Source organism: Brassica oleracea, chromosome C7, assembly GCF_000695525.1.
Source record: "Brassica oleracea var. oleracea cultivar TO1000 chromosome C7, BOL, whole genome shotgun sequence".
In the NCBI taxonomy this organism is placed as follows: domain Eukaryota; kingdom Viridiplantae; phylum Streptophyta; class Magnoliopsida; order Brassicales; family Brassicaceae; genus Brassica; species Brassica oleracea.
The window spans coordinates 25,331,567-25,345,019 of NC_027754.1; the positions used below are offsets into that span (position 1 = coordinate 25,331,567).

General features: G+C 32.8%; 1 protein-coding gene across 1 annotated transcript; it reads right to left on the reverse strand.

Moving 5' to 3' along the window:
- Nucleotides 1–8,523: 8,523 nt before the first annotated feature.
- Nucleotides 8,524–11,449, reverse strand: LOC106306909 (protein transport protein SEC23). Its single transcript, XM_013743697.1, has 2 exons — nucleotides 10,715–11,449; nucleotides 8,524–10,349 (listed from the first exon to the last, which is right to left on the reverse strand). Exons 1-2 carry the CDS (start codon nucleotides 11,306–11,308, stop codon nucleotides 8,685–8,687), a joined length of 2,259 nt encoding a protein of 752 aa, XP_013599151.1. The 5' UTR covers nucleotides 11,309–11,449; the 3' UTR covers nucleotides 8,524–8,684.
- Between the last annotated feature and the right edge of the window lie 2,004 nt (nucleotides 11,450–13,453).

Genomic DNA, 13,453 nt, shown 5'->3' on the forward strand with positions numbered 1-13,453 from the left:
GCGTGTGTGTCTCGTTTGTCTCGTGTGTGTTTTATATATATGTTAGATTTTAAACACGTGGGTTAATGATTTAACAAACGTGAGAACCATATTCAGCACGTGGTCAACGAAAATTTTGTCACTTTCTTGTTTATATTAATGACGTATGTAGAAGAATTATAGACACGGTCACCTGCTGCTAGCCCTGGGACGGATTCGGATATCCAGAAAATTTAGGGTATCCGGATCTGGATCCGTTGGATCCGTGGATTTAATATCTGGATCTGGATTCGTGGTATCCGGATATCCGGGTTTCGGATATCCGTCTCGATATTCTATTATCCGCGGATATCCGGATCCGGATTCGTCAAAATAATTAAAAATAATTTTTTTTAACAAAAAATACTATTTTTTAATATAATACATAAATTAAATATTTATAAATATATTTATATATGTTTATAATATTGTAAAAACTAAAATATAATATTATAAGATTAATTCATGTATAAATATTAATATATCAAATATAAATATTAATAAAATTTAAAAATTTAATGTATTTTAAAAATATGGATCCGGATCTGGATCCGGATCATATCCGGATCCGGATTCGGTTTGCACGGATCCAAGATTATACTATCCGGATTCGGATCCGGGCATCCCGGATATCCTATTTTCTGAGCGGATCCGGAGCGGATCTCGGATCGAGTCCGGATCTCGGATAATAAGTCCCAGGCCTACCTGCTGTAGGAAACAATGAAAAAACAACATTTTAAAAAATTATGTGTCACAATTAGCTTTGAGCACTATTATTATTTTTAATAGAACAATTAATAATTTAAGAGATCATTTAATAAAAAAAAATTGGATGTTGGATGTTTCAAACTATGTTGTATGGAATATTCATTAAATTTGTTAGGCGTATTATCTATAGTGAAGTTCCTATAAATAAACATTCCATAAAACGTAGTTTGAAAGACCCAATACCCAACATTCAATTTGTATTTTTCTTATTTATCAAATGGTCTCTTAAATCATTCCTTGTTCTACGTAGAATACATAACTGATTCATTTCTGACTGTCTCATTCATTGTTGGAGAATTCGCCAAACATAACTTATAATATTCATTTGAAATACAAAAGTATACCTTATATGGAATCCAAATGCAAAACTAACTTAAATATATAGCAAAATTACTATACACCCTTATGATCAAACAAAAAAATCAGAAAATTATTTTACGATTTTATCATTCAATTAAAGTCTATTTTTAATAGATAAAAATCTGCACGGTGTAAACCTCCTAAGAAGTTTGCTATGTATACTTATTTTGAAGTCTACATCATAATTTGATCTCATAATTTTATTTGAAAAATGTACAAAAATAATTTGTGTGGAATTTCTTATAAGTCATCAATATAAGGTATATAAATTTAAATTTAATATAACTAAACAATTTAAAAGAATATATATGGACTTGGTAACCATTTCCTAAAAAATGTTTATGGTTTTACAACAAAAAGTTCTAACATATGATGTCTTTTAGGGTTAGATTTTATATTTAGATTTTTTTGTTTTATTGACTTAAATTTACATATTAATATGGGGTAGATTATATTTTGTATATTTGATACAATAATTGAGACCTTTTGATTATCAAGCAAACGTTTAAGCTTTTGAGATTCATGGTTTAGGAAATATTAGACTTACAATAAAGACTACTTCATTTTAGATGTCTTTAGATTACAAAAAATCATTATTTTAAATTAAATTTAGTTTTTATGAATACAAATGTAAAATCATATATTGTAACTATTAAACAATAAAGAGAGAAAACTAGTAAATCTTATATTAAAATTATTAAACCAATAAAGAATAAAAAAAGTTGTAGACTTACAAAAAGACTACCGATAGCAATTTTACTTAACCAAATTTTACCAATTAATTTTAACCAAGTTAATTTTAACCAAACCGAATTTAAGCAAAATTTTTTTAACCTAACCAGAAAGTTACCCAACATATAAATACAATTGTTATGATATTTGGTAAAAAAAATTTAGCCCACGCCGTTTATCTCGTGTGATATTCAGGGCGATCTCATGCGAACCCTAGTCCATGCCGTTTCTGCCGCTCAAACACCGTCTGCTCCACCTCCCATATATCTTCTCTCCGGTAAGGTAACCGTCTTCGATTTCGTGTCCGTCGGCCTTTATGGGTAATTTCTTTGTTGGATTTCTCAGTATAAAAAGTAACCCTTACCTTTTTTTTGTTTCATATCTGACCCGGCGAATGAACGGTGCTTCTACTCTCACCGACGAATGAACGGACCGAGGTTGAATGTGGAGATGATCAAGCCGGCTTGGTTTTAGACGATGGAGGAGAATTGGCCAGAACCGGACGGATCTTGAACCTCTATTGGACCGGCTGGATCTTCAATCTTTAACTCAGCCATCTCTTGAATCAGCAACTGTTTGAGGCCGGTCTGATCTTGATCGAGCATCTCTTGGACAGCCTTAGTGAAACCATCTCTTATGACCCGCGAGCATGATCTAGTCGTAGGACCCTTGCGGACTAGAGGAACCTCGGCTTGTGTGACTACAACATAAGGAATACATTAACTCCACCATCTCAATTTTCTTGTCCAGATCATATCGTTTTGTGCCATTTCAAGAAATTCACCATGTGTACAACCATCATGCACAAAGAACATTCTCCCTCCTTTTCGATTATCGACCACAAACTCCCACAAAGAGTCTTTCACCATCCATTATCCGTATACAACAGGTAAATGAACCATTCTCTGCAAAAAATATACGGTATACAAAACTAGCGAACAAATATTTCTTGTTCGATAAAATTACATAAGTAGACTTTCAAAAAGTCTACATTTATTAGCTAACAACATTGTCAAACCAAAAAAATTGATAGTTCCATAATTATAACAAATTATCTTTTGAAAATTATTCAAGATCATTATGATTAACTAACACACACTGTGCAACAATAAAATAGTAAAAAACCTTAATGAATAGTATATAAATTCACTTTTCATAAAATTTTCTACGTAGACTCTGTATTTAGTCAACACGATAGTAGACGTTCTTTTCAATCTACCTGTGTAGACAGTCATAGACGTATACTCTAAGGGTTAGTTTTTGCAATTAATACAGCATTTTATGTATTTGAAAAAAAATGTGATTTTATATACGAGTAGACTTTATATGCAGTCTACACTTTAAAAAATGTTAGTTTTGCAGTTGACCCGAATTAACCCAGTATTTGACTTTCAATAGTAGATTTCATATATAGTTTACATTTTTAATTTTTTTGAAAGATGTTAGTTTTGCAATTGACCAAGTTTGACATTCTATGAGTAGATTTCAATGAAAGTCTACGTAAGTGTACACTTTATCTGAAGACTACTCTCAAATCCGACTGGTTAGTTTTGTGTTTGACCAAAATATATTAGTAGATTGCATATGAAGTCTGCACTTTAATTGATTTTTCTGTCAATTTTTTAAAATTTTAGTCAAACACAAAACTGACATATTTTTGTGGAGTAGACTTCATATACGAAGTCTACTAAAAGTGGCAAAGTTTTGGTCAAATGCAAAACTAACTTCTGATGAAGTTTACTATGAAAAGTCAAAAGTTTGGTCAAATGCAAAACTAACTTTTTTACGTAGACTTCTTCATAAGTTTACCAAATTTTTTTTTCAAAGGTAAAAAGACGAATACTTCTAGGGAAGTCTGTGATGCAGAAAATATAAGTTTTGTCAATTGCAAAATTAACATGTGCGTAAACAAGCATACCGCATTGTAAGTTTACACATATGTGTAGTCATACAAAACAGTCTACTATCGTGACACATATCTGAAAAGGGACGAACAACATGTAAATAGTTACTTTTTCAGTGTAAAGCTTGTTTCGAACATTTTCCACAGTCTAAACTCTAAATATGAGCAAAACAGCAGCTTTGACGCTTCTTTAGTGAAGAATCACGAAAATATGAAATTTGTGTTTATGAAAATGAAAGTTATGAGAGTTTTTAGATGAAAGTGGAGAGAAAATGAGAGGAAATGAAAGTTGTTAGTGTAGAATTCGAAAAAAAAAGTAGATAGAAATTAAATTCTTCAGCTTTAAGAACTAAGAAATGGTTGTTCATGGTGGTTGAAAAAAATTGATGATAGTAGCATTGTTGTAAATAAGTAGAAATGTTTATGGTGTTTGGGTTTTTTTTTGTCATTTTAGAGAAATAAAATTAAATTAAATTATAATGATATTGTTGTAAATATTTAAAAAAAACTAAGAAAAATATGAAAAGATCATGGTTGAATAGTATTGATTAAAAATATAATTAGTTTTGTGTTTGACTTTAAATTTTGAGTCATTATTTATAACTCTCTTCATTGTTCTACGTAGAATGCGACCTCTAGCAAGGAGAAATTACCAAAAATATCATATTCCTAATACTAGTTTTCATGTTTATCTTAACCACTTTTATCATCATTTTTAAAAGGTAAAAAGACACTTATAACCCTAGTGTTCACTAATATAAACTTAGGGTTTAGAGTTGAGTGCAGTAATGTTTTGGAATGTCAAATTTAGGATTATAATAAATAAATAAATACTTAATAAAATTTTTTAAAAATTTTAAAATTATGAAAAATATATTTTCAAGAAGAATATTCGAATTTCATAAACAAATTTTTTTTTTTTGAAATATTTGAAAATATTTGAAAAATATTATAAAAAGAATATATTTTTTTGAAAATTTTGAAAAATATTATGAAAACTTTGAAAAATATTTGAATAATAATATTTTCAAAAAGAATATGTTTATAAAATTTGAAAAATATTTTATAAAAAAGTTCAAATTTGAAAACCTATAATTCGAAAACTATGAAAACAAAATTATTTTTTGTTTTTATTATTTTTTTTTATTTATTTAAATAATTATTTATTATATATATAAAGCAATGGTATAAGAATTTTTTGACACTTAATGAGCAATGTATTTATAAAAATTTAGTGAAAGTAAACATGAATAATGGTACTAAAAAAAGAATAATGGTACCAGAAATGTAGTAAACATGAAAATTCTCTTCTTGCAAGATCTATAAATAAAATAAAACTGTTAAGTTAACAAAAAGCATGTCGTTTTATGCAGTGTTCGTTGCTATACATATTTTTCATCATCACTAGATTTTTTTTGTTTTCTGTGGCATCTGCTGATGTAGTTATTTCTTGTATTATTGTAAGAGTCTTTGATATTTTCTTTTGACGTGTCCTTACTTTTGAATGGGATAGGAAATTTCTTTGTGTGAACGAGTTGACTGTAAATCCGATTCCTTTATTTCAGATGAAGCTATATTTTATCTAGTCACGACCAACTTTGATTCTAGAAAAGTATCAAAGGTTTGTTTTAGCCAACACTATACATAAATTAATACTCACGAGATAATTTCAAACAAAGTTCACCCATCAAACTAGCTAGTCGGACGTCTTGTGGTGGAACTGGTTCATCTGTCCTTCTAAATGCTGTTTGAATGGTCAACCCCTAGGCCCTAGCCCTAACAGATCATGGATGTAACCGTGCGAACACTTATGACTAACATAAACGCGGTTAGAATAAAGTACGCAACATTTTAAATTATACTATCAAAATACTATTGTTACATAGCAATTTTTTTAATAAAAACATCAAAAGATAAAATATTCATTCTGAAGTTATAAATATAAATTTTGGTTTTTTTCAAATTAATAATCAAAATTTCCAATGTTTTGAATCGTTTTTTCAATGCACAAATTAACCAATATTACTTAATCTTTTCTGTATTTTAATTTTTATAATTAACAATTTTATTGTCTATTATTATTTGGTTATTTTACTGTTAAAACTACCAGAATATCATTAGGTAGCTACTTATTAGACCATTATAACCATAACAATCAACATCTATGATTCTTTTCATCTAGTATATATTAAGCTTACCCAAATTACTGATATTTACCATATATATATATATATATACATATATATATATATAATATATATACATTCTATTATGTAGGATTAAAGCAATATACAGTAGAACTTCTATAAATTAATACTCGATAAATTAATAATTTCTATAAATTAATATATTTCACCGGTCCCAATTTAGGCCGGTACAAAATTTGAGACAAATCGATAAATAATAAGATAATAATATTTTAGAAAATTATGTGTAAATATAAGGTCCCATTAAAATTATAAATTAATAATTTATATGTATATAAGTAAGAATCTATCATTATATTGTTTGTTTTATATTCACAATAGAATTATCTTTATTTTTCTTGACACTTAATATATATTTGATGAGATTCAATAATATTATACCTAAAATCACAATTAAGTTCTATGCAATATATATTATATACACCAAATAATATAATAAAATTAACATAATTGTCAAATTTCAAAAAATAACAATTAATGTATATACACTAAAATCAAATTTTTTTCTTATCTTAGAATAAATATATCTTAAAATAATAAATCTAAATAAAGAAACTCTTGTAAATTAATATCTCTATAAATTAATAAAATTTCAAAATCTCAACATTATTAATTTATAGAGGTTCTACTGTAATTAATAAAAGATGATTTAATCAAAATAATAACTAATGAAAGATGCCCTGATGTCATATTAAAAACTAAGAAAAGATGCCCTTTTAATTTTCTTAAAAACTGCTGCCCTAACCAAAAGTTTCATTTTTTTTCAATGGAAGCACGGCTCTGGTTAATCACAAGAACCGGAAAAATCTTAAGAACCCAGCAAAAGGGAGCTTGCAAGCAAGCGTTCTATTCAATTTAAGGTGTATATTCAGTCTGAAATTTGGAAGTATTTTAAATTTAATAAATTTTGGTTAATTTTGGATGAGTTAGAAAAAATTTAATGTTTTGTCATGGAGTTATCCTCTTTTGGAAAAGTGTTTCAGGTTTTCAGTTGTGTGAGTTTTGGATTTGCTTAGAATAAATAGTTTCTTGTCCCGAGTGGCTTGAGTTGTGAGTGTTTGCGAGAATACATGTAATGTTTTTTTCTACCTATCACAATGTCACGTAGTTTAAATTTGTCTCTCCTTCTAACGCCAAACTGTTAGAGTAAATTTGTGCAAGTGACAGCTCTACAGAATGATAAGAAGAAGGATACAATATGTCATAGTGCTTTCTCCTGCTTCACTTGTTAATAAACCACGAGACCATTCCCATATGAGTATGAACCAATATATGTCGTTAATGTCTTGATAGAAGTAGGGGAGATCGATCGTAAGGTAGGAGCTGCCTTAAGATAGTGTTGACTGCATGGTCTTCCTGCTCTAGTTTATGATTTTGCTTCCAAAGTGTCTTTTGGGCACTATGGCGTGTCACTATGAAAGATGTTTGAATTTATTGTTGCATCTTTCAGTAGGGATTGCCTCTTTACCCTTCAATGGGGGATCAAGTCATCAGTAGTTCATATTATTCATGGCGTGTACCCTAGCTAGATAGACACATGGTCTAGTGAGCATGTGTCCATATAGTTGATAGGAATCATTTGGTCTAGAGGGCACGTTTGCTGGAACATATGGTAGACTAGTTGATATACTTCATGAGAATGGAGTGTTCTTACGATGGGCAGGAGATCGGGGCCTGAGCCAGTAAGTAGACATGTCGATGTGCTACAGTGAGCATATATCTTGGTATAGTTAGATTAATCACAGAGATATGCATGTCATTGGCAGGTCGATGAAGATGGAATTCTAGATAAATTCATGCTTTGGAGCTGTCTAATCGATGTGTTTTGTAGATGAACGAATTCTCTTCGATTCTTTAGGGTTAGGAACTCCATATTTGTAATAGAGGTTGTGTCTCTTTCTTAAAATTAAGAAATTTCAATAATATTCTCTGTTTTTTTTTTTTTTTGGAATAAAATGTTAAATTCGATTCAAAAGAAAATATATTTTTTTTACGGCAAAGCTACTTTGTTTCTAACTTTTTTAACGACAAAAGAATAGGAAAACTATGTCCCCACTGCTACGATCCAATCTTGAAACGCCATGTCCAGTCTCTTGTCCTAAGCTCGAATGGAGGTAGTTCTGTTCTTGACTTTCCTGTCAATTACCCGAAACAGAGTCTCATGTGGTCATTGCTTCACAAGAACAAGTCATGAAAAAGTGGCAATTGCTGTAAAAAAGTGTATTTTTTTAATCAAATTTAACATTTCCTTTTTAAAAGTCATGAATCATGACTCATGATGTCTTGAATATAACGATGTATTCTGGTATTAAATCTTGTAGTATTTCAATGTTAAGTGTGATCTCAGCTTGTTCACAAGAGAGAGACATCTTGTGCAGAAAGAGGAATCATGGTGTCTTCGAAAAAGATTAACCTTAAACGACTCTGTTTATGATGGACACTTCATTTCTCTTTGTGTTCTCTAGTTTTGGTCTTTTGGTATTGTTTTGAGCTTGTCATTAAACCAAAGATTAAAGATCTATCTGATCCGTGACATTAAACTGAGAAGCTTTGACTAGAACGTAAAGAACTTTTAATGTTTTGACAAATACTGAATCAGTAAGCCATGTTAAATTGTTTCAGAATATCAAAACCCTTTTCTATATAACAGATCTGATCAAAACCGAATAACCAGTTTGCTGATTGACAATTTTTCTTCATTTTCGGACCGCCAGAGATTGCAGATCAGCTAGGAAATCTTCAAGACACAAGTCATCAGTGAGAACAACATCTGAACCACCGGTATGATCTGTTTTCTGAGTAACCGAAGGATTGAGTTTAGCAAGAAGAAACCGAGCTTGGCTACCATGCTGGTCACACCTTACGATCCTCGGCATTGGAATCCGATCACTCACCAACTGCACCACATCCATCTCCGGTGCTTCTAAAAGATTCCGGAACGTCTCGTGGTTCGAGTCTTTGTGATACTCTTGTTTCCGCCACTGCGCTATTTTCAAACCGTGGTGGATCACAACGTAGAAGTAAGAATCGAACAGCAAAATCGCGTCAGGTGTCACTGATCGGATATCGAGAAGCACAGGAACCGGTGGTCCGTCGAATGAATACCGGAGAAGCGTTGGTTGAATCATGATGATTGAGTTAACCACTCCTTCTCGGTTTAACATTAACCGGAAGAAACCAGTTTCATCCGGGGAGTTGTTGAAGACGTCAAGAAACTGTGATCTTCTCAAGTAGAACATGAACTGTGGGTAAAGAGAGAAGTTTGGAGTCAACCTGAAAGAAGATGGATCTTCTTGGATGTAATCTCCAAACCGTGAAGCGAACCGGATCAAACCATCATCTAACCATCTAATAACGTCTCTAGCATAACACTCTTCAGCTCGGCTTATCGCAAGGCGAGCCATTACCGAAACAGCTGTTTCTTGATCAAAACCAGATGAAATTTCGGGTGATTTCCCAGCCACCCATCTTCTAGCAACTGTTGTAACCCTTTTCTTCACTCCTCCATTGCCATACCGATATCGAGTAATGAACTGAATGAAGAACGCTGAACCAGGTTTGGGTTTTCGGTTCTGTTCGTTGCTTACTTGGAAGAAGAAGGAAACACATGTCTTATTAGTGGCAGTGCTCGTTTTCCATGTATACGTTCCGCCTTCACCGATCTCTGTGTCACTCACTATATCATTCTTCCTTCTAAGCGACACAACCGGACCAAGCGCCCCACAGATTTTGATATCTTTAGTTGTCACAACTTCTAAAGTAACGTCAAAGCACATATTCAAGTTCCCATCTCCGTCGCGGCTGAATATATGTCTGAGGCATTTTTTGAATTGGTCGGACTCAAATGTCTCTCCAAGTAAGAGAAACCCACCAGACATTTCCACCGCGTACCTCAGTTCTGCAGCTCCAACCTGGTCAAGTGAGCAAGCGAACAAATCGAGAGCAGCAGAGGAATCACAAAGCCTCTTTGCTATTCTTTTGTAAAACTTGCATGATCTATCAAAGTAAGGCACTTGAGCAGTGATAATATCTCTGTGGGTTCTGATTGAATGGTTTAGATCTGAGCTCACGACAATACCCGGGCCTCTTGTTGCAGGACCTGATGTGAAAACCATAATCCGAGCGCCTGTGGTTACAGAACACCCTTCGAGCAGTCCCAATGCTGTTGAGATTGCAGTACCGGTTGACCTATGAGGCCGATGACCTGGTTTAACATCAACCAATGGAGCAATTTCTTCAAAAGCAGACGTTAAGTTAAACTCACACTCCTCCAACGGAAGCAGGAAACTCTGCTTCCGAATCGCTGACATCTTTCCATGACGAAGCTGCTTTGAATATCCAAGCCCCAGAAATTGTTGTATCTGATGAAATGTTTCCAATGGAAAAACAAAAAAAAAAAGTATGTCAAATTCAACACTGCTAAAGAAGAAAATAATAACACAATAAGAAGCTTTACACGGAAAAGCAAGAAAGCTAGCATCAAATTAAATATTTACACGGTCAAATTCAGCACTGCTAAAGATGAAACAATCCATTTACAAGAATCAATAAAAATGAAACAACAAGATGACTAAAAAGAGTACACAGAGAGAGCTTATCAACAATTCAACACACTTCTACTTATCAAGACGAGAACACAAACATCTCACACTTCTAATCCTTCTATTGTATATGATCAAATCAAATCCCACCAGCATCAAATGAGAGTCCCAAATAGAGGGTTTACCTGCTCAAGAGGAAGCTCACGCTCGCCGTGGAAAACAACAACCTTGGAGCATTCAGAGAAGCCCAAATCGTAAACCCTAACCATGGAATCAAAAGTAATCAAACCCACCAATGAACTCTCCGGCAACTGCTCAATCACCAGCAGAAGCTCGCTTCTCAGAGCACGTAACTCCTCCTCCGCCATAGACGCATCAACCACGAACACGAACGCAGGCCCAAGCTCGCCGTCGCTAACACCACCAGACGCGCTCGACGGGGAGTACTCGACGGCGCTGTAGGTGGGGAAAAGCTCGGCGGGGAGATTGGTTTCGGTGATGCCGGCGTAAGATCGAGGGAAAGGGTTTTTGTGGAAGCAGAAGGGACAAGCCCAGATTCGAGATTTGTAATCAACACGAGCGTAAGGGTTCAACACTGCGGCGCATCGAGAGCAGGTCAAGGGATCGTAAGGGATCGTGGGGAGCTCGGAGAAGTGCATCAGTGGAGTGTACATGATGCTTAGAGGCACAACGAGCGATTCGCTATCGGATTTTGTCGTTGGCCATGAGTTCCACGACCACCGTAAACCCTCGATCGCTTCCAGCTCTAAGAAATCCATAGCTAGATCTAACGAGAGTTCGATCCGAGTTTCTACAACCTCTCTACTGCCGGCAAATAATCAAACCCATCAATCAATCACCCTTGGAGTTTACGCTTTCAGAGAAGGTTGAATTTTAGTTATTTTTAAATATCAGTAACTGGACTTTCGTGAAAGCAGCAAACACCGTAAAAATACGAGAACCATTATGGCAGTTAATGGGCTTTCCGTTTAAACCCAATAAATTTCAATTAGCGCAAATATTTTTAAGAGTATTTAGGTCCCATGTACCTACAAAAAACCAAAAATACCCTTTCACTATATTTGACACTGTTGATAATATGATAATCCAATTATACCCTTTACTCACTTCTCCTCCCTCTCTCTCTCTCTCTCTCTCTCTCATATTTTTGGAAATTTCTCAGCACTATTTTCCCTTTTTTTTCTAATAACTTCATCTATATTTCTTTAACTGTAAACAAGATTTAATCTACTGTTTCCTCTTGTCTCCTTTCCTCCACCATTTTCATCGTCTCCTACACCTGAAAAAAAAACATGAAAAAAAGTTTCCCCTTTACATGACGAGGGCCAATGTTTCACCACTGTGACTCTGTTTTCGGCTACATATAGTTCCGTTCAACACAATGCACGGCTTTAGCAAATATGAGTAATTGTAGCGACTATGTAACAAATTAGATTGCGGTAACTGATAAATATATGGTTAGTTGCTACAGATTAGGTATTGTGTGATGATACATGTTTTCTTATATTGTTATCAAATTGTGGGCAACGATAACTGATAAATGATTAGTTGGATATTACAAAGTATTAGGTGATACATATTTGATTAGATGTTACAAAGAATATTGTCACTTAAAAAAATGGCTGGTAAAATATTTTTTTAAAAAAATATTAACTGATACATTATATGTTAAATACTAGAAAATAAGTTAACAGGATAAACTAATAATTTACGTCTAACATTATATTTACATGATAAATAACATATTAGATTGATAAAAATATTTTCTATTATGTATGCTATTGATTCGTTTATGTTTTACATGTAAATATAACCTCTAACAAAAGATGTATCAGTTGATATATTTTCTGAAAGCATACCTTTGGATTGAAAAGTTATCAACTAACAATTTATATAATACTTTACGATAAAGTTTAGCGTTTAACATTTTTGATTAACGTACGGCCAACATGTACTTCTCTTTCCTCAGAACTAGTAGCAGATTGCCAATTCCCCAGGGTCTTGTAATACATCGAAATCCACAAGCCATCCATTGATTTTCAATTTCTAAAGCATAATGGAGAGATACATGATGCACCCAGCGTCCATGGAATCACTGTGATAGTGGTGAATGGTGATGATGAATTAACAAGAAAGAATCTTTTATATGATTGGCAACAAAAACAAATTGGAGGATTCAAAAAAAAGATTGACATATTGGATTTGAAAACAAGCCATTAATGTTGATGAAAAAAGAGAAAAGAGATCGTATGGGGAAGTAGATGAAAGTTTATCTTTCTTACTCTAATGTGTTTAATCATAAAGGGTAAAATAGTCAGTTCATGTCAGTTTTGCTACAGAGAATGCGAATTTACAGCTGTAAGGATAGTTTGCTAATTTTGAACCAAATTAGGTATATAGAGCAAATTGACTCTATTTTTAATTACAAAAAATTGTGATAAGACAAAAAATAAAGAGAAAAAGACAAAAATAGCACTAAATCAAGTTTTTGTTCCCAAACTAGCACTCAATGTCAAAAGTCACAAAAATAGCACTTAATGTTTTATCAAAAGTCACAAACTTAGGGTTTAGAGTTAAAGGGTGGGGTTTAGGATTTAGGGTTTAGGGTTTAGGGTTTAGAGTTTAGGGTTTAGGGTTTAGAGTTTAGGGTTTAGAGTTTATGGTTTAGGTTTTAGAGTTGAGAAATGAGGTTTTGGGGATAAGATTTCAAATTTTGAAAAATAAAAAAATTAAAATTTTCAAATGATAAAATGCTATTTTGGTCATTTTAGTTTTTGAGTGCTATTTTTGTGATATAAACTTAGAAATGTGCTATTTTGAAGATTTGCTCAAAAATAAATTCAAAAATATACAAAATGTAGATAGAGAATTTGAAATTTTCCCATATACATTGCCTTGCCAGT

What these genes read in the sequence shown, in the direction of transcription:
- LOC106306909 (XM_013743697.1), bottom strand. Translation starts at nt 11,308, where the DNA reads ATGGATTTCTTAGAGCTGGAAGCGATCGAGGGTTTACGGTGGTCGTGG. An exon ending in GTGAGCTTCCTCTTGAGCAG is followed by an intron (nt 10,350 to 10,714) that starts GTAAACCCTCTA and finishes ACATTTCATCAG; the next exon opens with ATACAACAATTTCTGGGGCT.